The following is an 18,080-nucleotide window of genomic DNA, read 5'->3' as shown; positions in this document are numbered from 1 at the left end:
TTACTCTCACCTATCTCCAGCCACATTGGTCTGTTGTAATCAAGCAACCACCATTTAAACGGGTTTTTAAAAACACACCAATTCCTTTTTGCCTTTTAATTTAAGTAAGGTAATCTTCCATTGCTTTCGTTTTCCTTTATTAATCCTTAACTTAAAATTCAATATACATGCAAATATAGGCTCAGCTGTATGATCTGCGAAGCTTTCAAGCCAGGATTTTATTGCTTTTGAGAAGGCACAGACCTGCTACACTGTAGTGCGTATTTTCAGGAAGAATTCTGCGTTGAGCCTGAATTCCAGTGCCGGCCTAATTCACATGAACCAACTTAAATCACTCGATAGTCCTTTGTCTCAAGTTCCCCCGAGATAGAAAAAACAAAAATTAGTCTTGTTTGAGCCTGCTGGAAGAATGGGGGTGAGGTCTACTAACTCCACTGTATTCTCCCAAGCCCTGAGTAATAGATCTTGGCACAGAATAGGCGCTCAATAAATAATAAAGAGCTAAGAGCAGCACAAATTCGAAGCAGACTAGAAGCTTCCCCAACATGTACAGCCTCATAAAGCTCTTTTGGTGCCGTTGGCAGTATTATACTATACAATAGTCCACCTTTCACTGAGTTTCTGAATTATTCCTTCAAGACCTGAAAGGGAGCCCTAAGGAAAAAAACGGGCACAACAGGTAGGGGAAATATTTAGTTCAAAGGGTAATTGTGATTTCTAAAAAGAAATATGCTACAAATGTACCCAGTGGAATTTATTTTACGGCTTGGCACTGGACAGCTGCTTGCGCGCCACACAATGAGTTCAATATATTTCATCACCATCATTGGTATTTATTGAGCACTCTGTGCAGAGCACTATACTAACACTAGAGAAAGTACAAAACAACAGAGTTGGTAGATACGTTTCACTAATCTTCTGGGGGATACCGAGATTCACTACTGCTGTCTTGAGAAGCAGCGTGGCTCAGTGGAAAGAGCACGGGCTTTGGAGTCAGGGCTCATGAGTTCGAATCCCAGCTCTGCCACTTGTTGGCTGTGTGACTGTGGGCAAGTCACTTCACTTCTCTGTGCCTCAGTTCCCTCAACTGTAAAATGGGGATGAAGACTGTGAGCCCCACGTGGGACAACCTGATTCCCCTATGTCTACCCCAGCGCTTAGAACAGTGCTCGGCACATAGTAAGCGCTTAACAAATACCAACATTATTATTATTACCGAGATTTCTGCATATGGAATCTACTTTTAGCAAGTCTCACCCTGTGTGGCCCTCCAGAGGAAAACAAATGATGGGGTGGGGGTGGGAAGGCTGCCATGCACAATAATCTCTAGTCTCTGGTCTGTAAACTCACTGTGGACAGGGAATGTGTCTAACAACTCTGTCTCTGAGCTAGTATCATACTGGCTTGAAAATGTGTTAAAAGTTTAAGGCTTGCAATGAAAATACACTTCACATATTTCATGCCTTACACACTTCAGCAATAGAGAAGCAGCACGCTCAGTGGATAGAGCCTGGGAATCAGAAGGACTTGGGTTCTAATCCCAGCTCTGCCACATGTCTTCTATGTGACCTTGGGCAAGTCACTTAACTTTCTGGATCTCAGTTACTTCATCTGTAAAAATGGGGACTGAATGTGAATCCCATACGAGACAAGGAACTGTATCCAACCTGATAATCTTGTATCTACTCCAGTGCTTAGAACAGTGTTTGGCACATAGTAAGCACTCAACAGGCATCACAATTATTTCTATTATCATTAGCAATATATTTTAGCAATCGAATAGGAGGAGCAATAGTTTTTATTGAATACTCACTGGAAGCAATGGATTATACTAAACGTTTGGGAAGGAAAAAACAAGCAGCTGTCCAGCATTCCCTCTCCACGAGGGAACGGGGGAGGCAGATATAAAATGACCAATAGAGAAATGAAATCATTGAGTAAATGTATAAAAATAAGTGCTGAATACCTAAGTGCTAGAATGCCAAATGGGTTTATATAATTTGGAAGTTGGGAATGGATCAGGGAAGACCTGATGGAAGTGGGTTTTCTGGAGGGTTTTGAATATTGGGTGGCCTGGGTCTGTAGGATTTGGGGAAGGAGGGAGTTCCAAGGCACGCAGGTGAGTCGAGAGCAACATAGAGGGAAAAAAACTGGCTTGGGAAGACCAAAGGGAGCAGATAAAGGTGGAATGAGTTGGTGAAGAGTCTCCAAGTCCATGGTGAGGCGATTTTGCTCAACGTGAAGGGACACGGGGAACCACTAGGGGCTGAGAAATGCTTCAGGAAGAGGATCCAGGCAGCAGCATGTAGTATGCAAAGGAGAGGGGAGAGATTGGAAACAGAAACCCTTGCGAGGCAGATAATACAACAATCCTCTACACTGTAAGCTCCTTGGGGGCAGGGATCATGTCTACCAACTCTATTGCACTGCATTCTCCCAAGTGCTTAGGACAGTGCTCTGCCCCTAGCAAGTGCTCAATAAATACCATTGGTCGACTGAACTTGCCATTCATTCATTCAATCCTATTTATGGAGCACTAACTGGATGTGGAGCTTGGTACTGTTTGGGAGAGTATAACAATAACAGACACACTCCCTGGCCCTAAAGAGCTTACAGTCTAGAGGGGGAGACGGACATTTATATAAATTACAGCATCTGTACCCAAGTGCCGTCTGTTTAGATGCAGACAAAGGATTGAGATTTTCACAGACCCAAATCCTACAACTGGCTGGCAAAATTGCAAATGCAGCTGATTTTCAGATACAGTTCATTCTGTCTTGGAGCACTTGTCTGCTGGGTGACCTTGGGCAAGTCACTTAACTTCTGCGTGCCTCAAGTTTCCTCATCTGTAAAATGGGGATGAAGACTATGAGCCCCATGTGGAACAGGGACTGTACACAACCTGATCACCTTGCATCTATCCCACCGTTCTAAGCACAGTGCTTGGCACACAGTAAGTCCTTGAATACCATAATTACTAATTACTATTTTGGTTAGAATGTTATTGGAGAATTAGGAAATGTTCTTCCGACAATGCCCGTCTTTCTCGATTGACTGCAAGGAAATGTCGAAAGGAATGGATGAGCACATTCCAGCAACATCAATCAAGATATACATGATTTCCCTTTACAGTGTATGCCACTCCTGTGCTATAGGAGAACTCCACTGATTGAAAGGAGCAGCTGATTCCACTTTAGATAAGAGAAAGGCAGGATGAAGTGGATTCTTTGGACTCTAGCAGCCCTTTATTCTTTCCCATATAGCCCTAGTTAGATTTGGAAGTAGATGATAATAGACTCCTCCTAACACCTGGGAGAGACTGTAGAATGTAAGCACACTGTGGACAGGTAAAGTATACCAACTCTGTTATTTTGTACTCAAACAGGCAGAATGCTCAGCGCACAGTATGTGCTCAGTAAACAAGATTAACAACCAACACATAGCCAACTTCATGCTATGTGATCTTGGGCAAGTCACTTCGCTTCTCCGTGCCTCAGTTTCCTCATCTATAAATGGGGATTTGATACCTGTTCTCCCTCCTACTAAGACTGTGACCCCCCTTGCGGAATGGGGTCTGTGTCCAACCTGACTTGAATCTACCCCAATGCTTAGAACGGTGTTTGCCATGTAGTAAGCACTTAACAAATCCATGAAAAATATTATTATTACAATTATTATACTCCTCTTTCTCCCACAGACATGGGAGCAGTAACAAAAATGGCAAGAGGTGACCTTTGCATTGCTGAGGAATTCCAAGGAATATTGGACACCACAGGGTTTGAACTGGCAGGCAGCCTCAAGGAGGCTGAAGGCTGAGCTGCTTTTGAGTGTTCTTATTCCCATTTTATTATGGACTTTTGAAGTTTCCTAGTGCTGGCATCTTCCATATGCGCCCCTGCCTATTTTACACTGAGTTCACTGAAGGACAGGAAGTGTGTCTGCTCATTTTCACTGTATTTTTTTTTTTTTTACCAAGTGCTATGCATGGTGCAATATGCTCAGGAGGGAGAGGGGAGGGAGAGAGAGAGAGAAAGACAGAAAAAGGCAGAGAGACGGAACCCGGCATTCTCTCCATCCACAGCAGCTTGAGCTCTAGTGGGAGCCTCACCCTCTTTAGGCCACTAACTTCCACTCAGAATCAATCATATCTACTGAGCGCTCAGTGTGAGGAGTACTAAGCACTTGGGAGATATAATGGAGTTGGAAGGCACGTTCCCTGCCATGAGTTTACAGTCTAGACACCCAGGACTGCAGAAAAAGGAGGTGAAACCTTCAATTCTTATATTCTGACTTGCATGGACTTACTATGCTTGAAAATCATAGAAACCCATCATTCACTTGGCTGCGTGTAACACCAGTGGCGTGGGTCAAGGTTGAGTCCATAGATACATGCATTCCTGCGTGCGGGTTTGTGTTTGTGTGCTGCCTTGGTCAGTGGCATGAGGGAAGGAATAACAGGCAGAGACAAGAGGCCCTGAGCATCTTCCTGGGGCAGGGGGAGGCAATCGGCAGGATGGGTTGGATGAGGTGGGAGGAAGGATTGTTTCCAGCTGGGAAGAGGAGTCCAAGGAGCCCAGCTCCAAGAGCAGCAAACGAAAGGGGAAAGTGTCCAAATTCCTCTCTTCCCCTGGGCTTCACTTTTGCAAGTCTTTGAGCCAAGTCAATATCTTTGACTGAGAATAAGAGTAAATCCATCAGTGGTATTTATTGACCACTTACTATGTGCAGAGCAATGTACTAAGGACTTGGGAAAGTACACTGTAATACAGTTGGTAGACATGATGCCTGCCCATAAGTAATTTAACCTAAAATAAGTCTTGGAGAGGGGAAATAATAAAGTATAAGGATATTTACATAAGGGTTGTGGGCCTGGGATGAGTATCAAAGTCCTTAAAGGGGTACAAACCCAGGTGCACAGCTGATGCAGAGAGGGCAGATAAGAGGAAATAAGAGTTTAGTCCAGGAGAAGCATTCATTCATCCAATCGTATTTACTGAGCACTCTGTGCAGAACACTGTATTAACTGCCGGGAGGAGTACCATATAACAATTAACAGACACAATCCCTGCCTACAATGAGTTCAGTCTAGATGGGGGAGAGAGACATTAATACAAATAAATTACAGATATAGAAATAGAAGCAGTATGGCCTAGTGGAAAAAGCTAGAGTCTGATAGTCAGAGGACCTGAGTTCTAATTCTGGCTCTGCCACCTGTCTGCTGGGTGACCAGGGCAAGTCACATAATGCCTCTGGGCCTCAGTTACCTAATCTGTAAAATGGAGATTAAGACTGTGAGCGCCTTGTGGGACACAGAATGTGTCCAACCTGATTATGTTCAATCTACTCCAATGCTTAGTACAGTGTCTGGCACACAATAAGTCTTTATGAAATTTTTTTTTTAAAAAAAAGGTCTCTTGGAGATGTGATTTTAGGAGGGACTGTAGGCGGAGAACGCAGGAATCCCTTGGAAACCAATCATATTTATTAGCACCTACTGAGTGCAGAACACTGAACTCAGTGCTTGGGAAAGTAGAATACAATGGAGTTGGGAGACAAGTTCCCTGCCCACAATGAGCTTACAGTCTAGAGGAATATGAAATGGGATGGTGGTGCTGCCTAACGTGATAGGAGAGTCAGAGGAAAGATAGGGTTTGGAGTGGAAAGATGAGTTCTGTTTTAGACCTGTTAAATTTGAGGTGTCGGCAGGACATCCAAGTAGAGATATCCTGAAGGCAGGAGGAAATGTGAGACTGCAGAGGAGGAGAGGTCGGAACTGGAGATGTGGATTTAGGAATCATCCACACAGAGGTGGTAGCTGAAGCTGTGAGATTGAGCGAGTTCTCCGAGAGAGTGGGGCGTAGACAGAGAATATACGGAGACCCAGAATTGACTCTTGAGTAATAAAGGGTGGGAAGCAGAAGAGGAGCCAGCGAAAGAGCCTGAGGATGAGAGGTCAAAGGCATAGGAAGAGAACCAGGAGAGGATAGTGTCAGTGAACTCAAGGTTACATAATGTTTCTGGGAAAACAGGACAGTCTACAGTGCCCAAGGCAGTTGAAAGGCCAAGGAGGATTAGGATGGAATAGAGGCTACTGGATTTTGCAAGAAGGAGGCCACTGGAAACCCTGACTCCCAGACCTGAACTCTTTCCACTAGGCCATGTTGCCTCTCAGGAGGAGCAACAGAAGGCAAGCTATGGGGAAGAGGGAGGGAAAGCCACTTATCTTCCTCCCTTTCTCACTCACCTTCTGTCTCTTGTGGGGGCCCCAGTGTCTCAGAGTCAGTGAAACAGGAAGTTCAGCCTGAGGATGAACAGTCCGAGTGGCTCTGCCTTGGCCTGAATTCTGCTATTAGAGGAGATGAGGAAATTTTCAAATGATTTTACACTGGAAAATTTGTTTGGCATTCAATCAGTCACTCTCTCTTGCCATCTGATCTCGGGCAAATCACCTAACTTCTCCATGCTTCAGTGATCTCATCAGAAAATGGGGACTGAGATTGTAAGCCCCACATGGGACAGAGACTGTGTCCGACCAAATTTGCCTGTATCCACCCCAGCATTTAGTACAGTGGCTGGAACATAATAAGCACTTAAATACCATAATAATTATTATTATGATTAAATCAACTTTATTTCACTCCAAAGACTGCTGCTAATATATTCATCGGCAGCCCAAACCCCAGCTAGGCAACAAAAACCATAATTTTCTTGACAGGATACTGGGTACATCTCTCAACAAGATACCAAGAAGTGAGCATTTCACTCTTTTAGATGGTATCTTTATTCAGATCCAGACTGCCTTCTTGGTCTGGGATGGGGAAATTTTAGGTATGTGGATAGTGAATCCATCCATCAATGGTATTTACTGAGTGCTTACTGTGTTGCAAAGCACTGTGCTACATGCTTGGGAGAGTACATTAAAATCGAGGTGGTACACGTGATCCTTGCCCACATGGAATTTGTAGTCTACAGGGGATGCCTACCGTACTCCAAGCATTACTCAAATCTAGTTGTGGCTAGAAATCAATGCATAAATCATGCCACCAATCAACCAATCAATGGTATTTATTGAGCACTTACTCCACCAGCAAAAAAAGAGCAGTGTGGCTTAGTGGATAGAGTCTGGGCCTGGAAGTCAGAAGGACCTGGGTTCTAATCCTGGCTCCGCCACTTGTCTGCTGTGTGAGCCTCAGCATGTTGCTTCACTTCTCTGGGCTTCAGTTACCTCATCTGTGAATTGTGGATTAAGACTGTGAACCCTATGTGGGACAAAGACTGCGTCCAACCCAATTAGCTTGTACCTACCCTGAGCTTGGGACAATGCCTGGCATGTAGTAAGCGCTTAACACCACATTTGTTTTTATTATTATAATCATCAGCAATCTAAAATTACTAATACTCCTCTGCTAAAACTGTAAGTAAAACATGACCACTTCCTCATCTAGCCTTTTAAAATAGAGTATTAGATCAGCTAGGCTATCTCACATTTTAAAGGATGGTAGAAAAGGTGGAAAACAAGCTACACTAGGTTATTATGTGATTTAAAAAATCCCTGTCCCCAGAGAAGAGAAAAATGATAAAACTCTACACTAGAAAAATTGTCAAGTATAATGGGAATGGCCTCGCCAAAGAGATTTGAAGTTAATGGGACCTACAGCAATTTAACATTGTTTGCTGTGTTAAAAAGATGAACTGCTGCTCTACGGCTCTTTCTACTCAAAAGAAGAAGAGATGGGACAAAAGATAGGTAAATCTCGTAACAGAATGGTTGCGATGAAGGACATCCTAGATGTAAGATTTTCCAAAGGAACCAAAAGCACCTGGAAAACACTTAGTCCTGACCCGCTCCAGCATTTCCTGGCTAAAAATTAATTAAATTAATCTGAAGGATGAAACAAAAGAGAGAACCAAAAAAAAAAAAAAAGAAAACCAATGACAACAACAAAAAAAACAAACCCCACTCACCTCTGGAATGGCTGAGAGTCATTTGCCGAAAACTGCTGTGACAAGCAAGATGGTGGTGACCCCAAGAATCTGCAGAAATCTCTTTCCAGCAGTCCTGAACAATGGAATTTATTTGTTGCCCTGCCAATACTTCTCACCCTAGAAAAGCATGTGTGACCTTGCTGTTGGTGACAGCACAAAAGCCTGCTTTGGAATTCTAGAAACATCTCCTGGTTCAAAAGCAGGGATGGATAACTCTCACGTAATGTAATTTGTCTTCAAAAAGTGCTTAATCCCTTTCCCGGTTTTAGGATTCAATTTTAAAAAAAACAAGGATCCCATTTGCTTGAAACGTGCTTTATGCCATGATGCACATACTAGTTACATCTCCTAGAAGCCCCCCGTGGCACGCATTTTAATTCCACCCTGTCTGTTCCTGTTGCCTCACCTGGTTGTAGAGTGAAGGAGATAGAGCTTGCTAGTCAAAGCTTGCTAGCCAAAGATCCTGGGGATGTAGTCACCGTGTCCCTAAGTGGAGTGGCATTCCTGAAGCCCAGGTTGTTCAGAAGCCAGCAGGGGCAGAATTTGTTGCACCAGACCTTGGCCTAGTCAGCCTAGGGGTAAACGCATCACCTAGCAAGGGTGGGGGAGGGAAGGGGGGAGGGATGGTGTCAAAGCATAACTTGCACACTGCCCGTGTGCATGAGCACGCACACACACACACACTTTTTATGTAGATACACACACACAAAATATAGAGGAAATTTAAGGTCTCTTCTAACATACAGCCTCCTTTACTTCATCTGTGGTCCCAAGGGACAAAGAATACACTGATAATTAAATCTACACATTCTAAGTCTCTTCTGAAGCACTAGTTCCAGTCTCCTCCCCGACCTAATCTTTGAACAGACTAACAACTAGCAAAATGAACTGATTTCCTTCCTCTCCCTGCGCACCTTTGAATGGAAATGCTAATCAGCCATGACAAGGCCAAAGGCCTGCCAGCAGTGGGAAGAAAAACCTGGATGACCCACAGACTAAATAATCGGCCTCTGAAAAATGAAGAGGTGCCTAGAAATGAATCAAACCTGGGAGTGAATAGTTGCAATACACAGTAAAGCCGAACTTTCCTATGCAACTGGGAAATTAGACTGTATAAGACTCCAGCCCCTTGGGGTAAAAAGCAGGCACAAAGAGAGGACGCCAACCTGGAATTGGGAACTCTCCTGAGCTCACCTTCTGGTGAATTACCTCCCTCTAGTTCTCAGATCATCTTCCCGCCCCTACAAGCCTTATGTTCCAGGAAGACAGATCATCAAGATGAAGTCTCAGAAACCCTACAAAGTCACAGAGTCCCCAGTATGACTTCCAAATTCAGAAGCTTGGGAGAGTACAATGCAATTGAGTAGGTAGACACAATCCCTGCCCATGTGCCGAGGAGTTAAACGTTAAAATAAATTACGGCTGTGTACGTAAGTGTTGTGGAGCTAACGGTGGGGTAAATGCTTAAAAAGTACAGATCCAAGTACACAGGCGATGCAGAGAGGAGAGAGCAAAAAGCGCTCAATAAATACCACTGACTGAGTGAAGACAGAGCAAATGCATGTAAAACTAAAAGGAGAAGAAAAGAAAAAGAAAAGCCCACAATGTGAAAAATAAGGGCATCTTAAAACACTCCGAGAAAAGTTTTAAAAATGTACAGGGCTGTAAAAACAATCAGATTTCTGCACTGTCCCTTTATGTAAAAAAGAGCAGATGGATGCGATGGTAAGGCAGCCCTTGCGGCCAATGTATCTGATAATTAACTACTACAGAAAGAGAAAGTATGAAAACAAGAGTGACAAGTGAAAAAATTTATATGGAACTGGATTCCGATTTTAATGTGCTCCCTAGTGGGCATGCCCCCACCCATCAAATCTAGGAAGGAATCTTCAAGAATTTTTCGGAGTTGACTATGCAGCCAGATGAAGAATTCAATTCCAGCAATGTGTCATTAACTATTACTTTGCAGTTGAACAACGATCTGATTCATTCCCATTTTTTTCTTCCTTCTGATTATTCTTCAGGCTTCGATATAATGAATCATCACATTACAACAGCCAGACGTGAAGGAAGCATCTCCATTGGGGAGCCTCTCCTTAGAGATTCTTGGAAAGGTAATACCAGCTCTCTGTGATATTTTGAGGCACTCACAGTAAGATTAAAAAAATGTGGTATTTCCTTAGAGACAGAGATTTGTATCCAGTTCCTTCCCAGAAAACTAACCACAGAGAAAATTAAAAACTAGTCAGACCAGGTTCTTTAATGGAAAAAAAAATCTGTACAAAGTTCCTGGGTGATGGACACCTTATAGCACAGTAGTTGCCATCTTGGAAAATACCAAGACTTTATAAATAAGCATTGTTCCTTCCCTTTGGAGGTTTACAGCACTAGTCAGGGCTTTATTTCCCCAGGGTTGGACACATGGTCCAGCTTAAACCTGCCCCAAATTCCAGGAAGAAGTCTGCAAATCTGGGTCTTCTGCCCCAACTTTATAAAATCACATTATCCAAATCACTGAGTGAATGGGAAGGAGAGGGTTTGTCTCCCTCCATTTGGGTGAGAGACTGAGGATTAGGTATTTGAGTCACATCCTTCATTCTTTCAGTGAGTCAGAAAATAAGACTTCAAAAGGGAGGGGCAGGAGCAACTCATCCTCCACCTGTTGTTTGAGACTTCAGGGAAATCAGTTAATCCAAGGAGATTCCCACCTTCAGGAGGACCCCAAGGAGGACCCCTCTCTTACAGAGTCAAGAGTTGGGATGCAGAAAAGCTTCTCTCCTGCCCCTTGCCTGAAGACACCTTGGTTTAAATTGAGTGAGATAATAACAATAATAATGATTATAATGGCACTTGTTAAGCGCTTACTATGTGGTAAGCACTGTTTTAAGCACTGAGGCAGATACACGTTAATCAGGTTGGACACAGTCCCTGTCCCACATGGGGCTTACGCACTTATCCCCATTTTACAAATGAGGGAGCTGAGGCATAGAGGAGTGAAATGACTTATCCAAAATCACACAGCAGACACATGGCAGGTCTGGGATTAGAACCCAGTTCCTTGTGACTCCCAGGTCCGTGCTCTACCCACTAAACCACGTAGCCCTCCCACTGGAAGCTCCCAGCATCAATGCCACGAGGAATGCAGGTAGGGAAAATTATCCAATCGGGCAACACTGTAAGTGGAGTGATCCACGACATTTGTCACAAAGCTCTGCAGGCAGGTTATGTGCCGTCTCATCTTTCAAAGACAAGTTTTTTGAGGCTTGCTTAAATATACACAGATATATCATTAGGTATTTTATGGCGAAACCCTTTTACCATAGGACTCATTTCCTGGTCCAGGAAATAAATCTAGGAGATCCTAGGAGACCTCATTTGTTTAAACCCCACAGTTATCCGTGGGTAAGCAAGGTTTAGACTGGGATACGTGAAAGAGCAGTTAGAAAAGAATAATGATGCCACGCTAAAGTCACGCCTAGCACATTAACAGGAAATATATGAAACACCATCCCCAGCATTACCAGTCAAAAGCACAGGAAGTCTTGGTTTCGGGAGGAGATCTGATATGGGCCTCTGCCCGTCGAGTCTCTAGCATCTGCCTTTTTTTTTTTAATGGTATTTGTTAAGTGCTTACTCTGTGCCAAAAACTGTAGTAAGTGCTGGGGTAGATAGAAGATAGTCAAGTTGGACCCAGTCCATGTCCCATGTGGGGTTCACAGCCACAATCCCCATTTTACAGATGAGGTAACAAAGAGAAGTGAAGTGATTTGCCAAAGGTCACACAGCAGATACGTGGCAGAGCTGGGGTTAGAACCCATGTCCTACCGACTCCCAGACTTTTTTCATTAGGTTACGCTGCTCCTCTAATTTGACCAGGAGTTCCAGTTTCCAAAATAAAAACAAAACAAAAAAGCCCAACAGGTCTCAACTCGGACCTAAGCCACTCTCTGGACAGGATGAATAAGTAGTCCAGCATTCCACCAGGGCCCACGGTTGGATGCATTATAGTCTTTAAATCATTTGTGTTTAGCTGCTGCACCCCCGAAAAGCTAAGGAGGCACAATTTGTCTTCAAAAGCACCCTTAAAAAAAATTAATCCATTCTTCCCTGCCCCAAGAAGGCAGGTTGTTTGAAGTCGACATAGCCGTGTGAGCCATTCAACAGAGATGAATAAAGCCTATGGCACTGACCCCAGAATGTGGCTTTTGCTTGGACTTTCACTTCAGCATGACATACCAATCCAAAAAAACTCATGCTAAGAAAATCACTACTGAAATACAATAGAGCGAGCCAAGCACTGCAGCACTGTTTGACATTCTTATTGTGTGATGAATCACTTAGTTGCAGCCTTAAGCATACAGCAAGCGCTGGATAAAATATGGGAAACGTAAGTAATCCAACTCAAACACAAGGGCATCTTGTTCTCCTAATGAAGAGAAGCACAGGTGCAACGAAAGTGAACTAGATTCTGTGGCTCCGCGGCACATTCCATTACCAAGAAAATAAATGTTCGTTTTAAGCCTGTTTTAAAGGGCTGCACATCTTCTGCTTTGGAGGGAACTTCTGTGACACTGCCATGTAATTTGTATTTAAACAACCTGGAACTGTAGGCAGCTGGAAACAAACAAAAAAAAATCGCTGTCCAATCTAGGGGGGATTCAAGGAATACTTGCTCGGCCTTTCACCCTCCTTTATTCCTTCCGCCTGCCTCTTTTCCCCTCAACTACCCAGGTTCTTTGTTGAACGACATTACATTTAATGGACGGAAAGGCTGCCTAATATGGACATTTACAGAATGAATGCCAAAGTTAAATTTGCATGAACTGTAGAAGTTTTGAGTTGAGGCCACCATTATTCAATAGTATTTATTGAGCGCTTACTATGTGCAGAACACTGTGTGTAAGCGCTTGCACTGTACTAAGTGCTTACCATTAGTGCCGGCACACAAAACAAATCTGTACCTGAAGGTGACACTGAGAAACTTAAATTATGATGCAATCAATGAAATCCTATAAAAACTAAATGAACAAAAATAGTCTATTAGTGAAGACATCTGGTGTATTAGAGCAAGAAATGTTAATGATATTGTCTCAAACCCCGTAATCAATTTTTTTCCCCAGCAGCTCTATCATTACACTGTATTAGATCTGTGTGCCTGTGGAATTTATTAGATCTCAGCACACGGAGGGGGCCTTGCCAACTGGATCCGGTTCAGATCAAGCTAAAATGGTTTTGGCAGCCCTTGGCGTCTTTAAAGAACAATCAATAAAGTTACCTTTATGCTGCATTGTGTTGACTGCTGGAAGATTTATGGCCTTCCTATAGAATCTCTTTCAAACACATTTGAGATGGTTTGTGAGAGGACTACCAATCATCTTCACATTTAAATCTCCAGTAAACAGAGTATTTTGCTGCTAACAGAGAAATATTGGGAATCAATTTCAGGTTGCTGGTCACACGACATTAATGCCAACGCAAGAAGTTGGCCAAAAATCAATGCAAGGGGTGAAATTTACAATCAGTTCAGGCAAATCCTAGTTAATGAGCAACGTGGAAAATGCAATAAAATATAAATGAACTAGCTGCTGAATGGGATACAAATTCACGGAATTGGAAGGAAAAGGAAGAAAAAAAACCAACAGGCCAAAGGATGAAAACGTCAGGATCTCTAAAGCACACAGCAGATTGGTTGACAAGGGCTAAGGCTTTGCTTTCGGGAAGCAACAATCAGGCATTGGGGTTTGGATCATTCGCACCCTCAGAAATGTCTCTCTACAGGGAACAAAAACTACCATCTGCTAAGGTTCTTCCCTCTGGGCTTTATTCTCCATTTTGAGGGGCCATGGACTTTGAGAATCAGAGGTTTCATGTGACCCCTGTCCTTTGGACCCTGCTCTGCACGGGTTTCATCAGCTAAGCTCCGCTAAAATAATTTCTGATCTTCTTTACATTCTGATTTCCCAAGACCCAAGCCCACCCAGGCTGTGAACCCCATGTAGGACAGGCACTGTGACCGACCTGATTAGCATGTATCTACCCCAGCGCTTAGAACGGTGCTCGACACACATGCCAAACACTTAAATACTACACTAATAATAATCTTGCTAATAGCCACCCAGACAGGAGGGAAAATACGCTCCAGACTGCTCTTTCCCCTTTCAAATCCCTCAAACATATAATACTTTAAAGAGGAAAATCAATCATTTTAAAATGGTTCTATGGCCCTGCCCTCCCCCTACCCCCTTCTCATGGATCCTTACACTCAACTCTTTCCTGAAGGAACTAGAAGCAAAGAAAATTGGCACTTCAACACTTTTACAAAAAAAGATCTACTCCACAGAAGAACACTTTACAAAGAATCAATACCAGACATCTGTGCTCCGAGGGTGGCTGATGCCACTTGGCTTTACAGCTGTTAACACATAATGATAATGTCCATTTCATCCCGTTCCATCTCACACGCATCCCCCCGGTTCCACCAGAGTAGACTGAAATCACTGGTCATAGGGCACGGTACTCCTGATTGTTTAGAAACGGGGCATCTGAAACAGGCCTACCTGAGCATTTTTGGACACCAAAACTCTGACACAACAAATCAACTAGTGGATCCTTCTGAGTGGCACCTGAAAGCCCTGCAGAAGTGAACTGACAGCAGGTCACCCAGCTCAGTTTAGAGTCAAGTGTCTGGAGAAAGGCACCCTCCACACCACACTTGGCCTCAAACTTACCCCCGTTTCTCCCCATTTGTGGGCAACATCCAAACTCGCTGCCGATTGTCAGCTCCTGCTCCTTGCAGCAGCCCAGCATGCTCTCTGCTGATCCCATCACACCCCACCACCAAAACCCACTAGAGTCTGGAACTATCCTAGAGGGGTAAGGTAAGTCCCGTATTTTTCTTCCTCTTATGCAGGTCCATTTTACTCCTTTAAAACCACATACGCTACAGCAGTTTTTCAAAAGGGTATTTTGGGGGGAGGTAATGTTCCTATTTTATACCCTGTGGGATATAAAATATCGAGAGAGCTTTTAAAAACGGGATTCTCCTTACCCCTACAGGCCCTCTCCCGGCTTCAGTAAGGTGCTGTGGTGGCTGTGATGCCACCGGCAGAGAGCATGCTGGGGGGTCACACAGAGCAGGAGTTGGAGATCTGCAACAGGTCTGGGAGTTGTGGACCTAAAAGAGAAAAGAGTTTTAAGTTAACGTGCCCAACGCCCCTTTTCCCCTGCTCGTTTGGGGCATTCAGGAGAGAACAATTAGATCTCTTCGAGAATCCTTTCGCAGATCACCTTCCACGCCTCCCAGGTAGCCAAAACCTTTGGGAGTAACTTGTATGCTTTTCCAAGACATACCTTTTTTCAGCATTAAAGAGTAAGGCTCAAAATGTAGATTTAAATAGACGGCACAATTCACTCTTCCCTAGTTCAACACTTCCAGCTGCCACTCAAAGGACAGCAGTGTCTTTCCTCTTAAGTAACGGAGTTTTCAGAGGAAACGTCATATCACAGCCAAGCACCGGTGGCCTACCTCCATTAAGAGAAAATTGCAGAATTTTTTTTTTTTAATATAAACACAGTGATCTATTTCCAGGGTAGCAGTTTCTGGTGGCAAGACATTTCGGAAAGCACAAGACAAGGAAATGCACGCTAGGCAAAATAATGATCTCAAGAGAACAACAGACCAAATATTCTCTGCCTTTTCTCTCATTTCTCAGGTGCATCCTGAACAAAGTGTTGAGGCTGGAAAGTTTGGGAATCTTAACTCCTCGGCTCCTTTCCCATAGCCTGGGATCATTTCAAAATGATAAAGATGAGACATACTTGTTGCAGTGAATCTTGATTGCACCTAATGCCCACTGTTAAGGGATCGTATCCAAAGTTGCTTTGGTAGGTGCTAAACTTCTAGAGAGTGCTGAGTCTCTGAAGAACAGAACTGGTACTCAAAGCACCTACTGGCTCTCTTTTCAAAAGAGGCACTGTGAGTGAGCCTTCAATGCAGGGAAGATGGGCAGAAGGCAGCTTCTGATCTTAGACAGCATCCTTTACTGGCCTTTATACTTCCAAAATGCTCTCTGAGAAAGAGTTTGAAGATGTCCTCTAAAAAAATCCCAGGCTGACTGGACAGTATATAGAAAGTGTTAAAAGAAAATCACCAGGAAACTAAAAAAGTAGAATTGAATTATTTATAATGACTACCAAATGTTTAATTTACTTTATAAACACACCCACAAAGTGGTATTGACAGATAATGCTAAAATGGCACATTAATTCAAACAATTAAGGAAAGAAATACCTGTGAATTTTCTTTAAAAAAGAGAAAAAGGCGATCACCTCCACACCCTTGGAAGAGTCTGAAGTCATGAACAGAACAGCTTTTAAAATATACAAACCTGGTGGTGTATACGCATTCCTCCCACTTTACTTGCGAAGGCCTTTCTGGGTAATTCTCCTGGAGGACAGTGCCTTGTGCGCTGGGCTCTTGAGACAACTTTGAATGAAGTATACATGCCATGCAATTCTCCAGATCAGTTTCCAATCCTACTGAGCAAGCCTAAATGAAACGGGTGCTGAGGCCCCACCAAAGCCACTCTCAGAATTCATCAAGAAGTGGCTAGGGCAGAACTGCCTCAGAAATAAGGAATTCTATTCATAGGAGCCCACTGCTTTTGACAAACCTCAGGTACAGGAACAGGGTTTGGGAAATGAACATTTTCTTCCAAATATTTGAAAGAAATGTAAAACGTGATTGTGCATTTTTTTTCTTGGGACCTAAGGAATTACTACTGCAAATCAGTTAAATTAAGAAAAATGAGTCACTATTCAAAGCTGTTTGGGAAAATCTCTCTAGTCTCAAAACCTTTGGGCGAGAGACTGGGTACCAGAATGATCACCATATCATTCAGCGCTTAGAACAGTGCTTGACACATAGTAAGCACTTAACAAATGTCATCATTATTATTAGGAGACACAATAAATCTTTTACACTCTAACAGTATTTCTCTTTAACTCAACACCCAATCTTCTTGCCAAATCCAATGGCCTCTATCCTCCAAGACCTCTCAAATGTATTTGATACTGTTGGCCACTCCCTTAACCTGGAAACATTATCTAACCTTGGCTTCACTGACACTGTCCTCTCCTGGTTCTCCTCCTATCTCTCTGGCAGCTCCTTCTCAGTCTCTTTCGCGGGCTCCTCCTCTGCCCCCCAGCCCCTAACTATAAAAGAGTCGCTCATGGCTCAGTTCTGGATCCCCTTCTATTCTCCATCTATACCCACTCCCCTTGGAGAACTCATTCTCTCCCAAGGCTTCAACTATCATCACTATGCAGATAACTCCCAAATTTACCTCTCTAGCCCTGATTTTTCTCCTCCTTTCAGTTCCATATTTCTTCCTGCCTTCAGGACAGCTCTACTTGGATATCCTATAGACACCTCAAATTTAACATGTCAAACTGAACTCCTCCTATTCCCACTGAAATCCTGTCTTCCCCCATGACTTTCCTATCACTGTAGACAGCACCATCTCCTCCTGTCTCACAAGTCCACAAACTTGGTGTTATTCTCAACTCCTCTCTCTCATTCAACCCATATGCTCAATCTGTCAGCAAATCCTGTCGCTTCAACCTTCACAACATCGCTAAAATCCACCCTTTCCTCTCTATCCAAACTACTACCACATTAATCCAAGCACATATCAATCCCACCTTGATTACTGCATCAGCCTCCTTGCTGACCTACCTGATTCCTATCCCTTCCCACTTCAGTCCAGACATCAGTGCTTAGAACTGTCCTTAGCACATAATAAGCACTTAAATACCATAATTATAATTATTCACTCTGCTGCCCGGATCATTTTTCTAAAAAGCCATTCAGTACTTGTTTCCCATTTCTCAAGAACCTCCGGTGGTTGCCCATCCACTTCCACATCAAACAGAAACACCTTACTAGAGGCTTTCAAGCACTCAATCACCTTGTCCCCTATCTTGCCTCCCTAATTTCCTTCAACCTAGCCCCCACACTTTGCTCCTCCAATGCTGGCCTACTCACTTCACCTCAAACTCATCTATCTCATCCCTGACCCCTTGACTACATCCTG

General features: G+C 43.4%; 1 protein-coding gene across 7 annotated transcripts in view; it reads right to left on the bottom strand.

Moving 5' to 3' along the window:
- The window catches only part of RERE (arginine-glutamic acid dipeptide repeats), a 517,539-nt gene that overhangs the window by 277,265 nt on the left and 222,194 nt on the right, over positions 1–18,080 (bottom strand). For 6 of the 7 annotated variants that reach the window (XM_029066878.1, XM_029066882.1, XM_029066881.1 and 3 more), the window contains exon 4: positions 15,035–15,160. The exons of the other annotated variant lie outside the window; for it this stretch is intronic. In XM_029066878.1, the coding sequence (XP_028922711.1) occupies positions 15,035–15,160 (126 nt within the window). The remainder of the gene's footprint in view (positions 1–15,034; positions 15,161–18,080) is intronic. 7 annotated transcript variants of the gene reach the window in all.

Source organism: Ornithorhynchus anatinus, chromosome 5 (assembly GCF_004115215.2).
Source record: "Ornithorhynchus anatinus isolate Pmale09 chromosome 5, mOrnAna1.pri.v4, whole genome shotgun sequence".
NCBI lineage: Eukaryota > Metazoa > Chordata > Mammalia > Monotremata > Ornithorhynchidae > Ornithorhynchus > Ornithorhynchus anatinus.
This window is presented reverse-complemented; position numbering and strand designations above follow the sequence as displayed.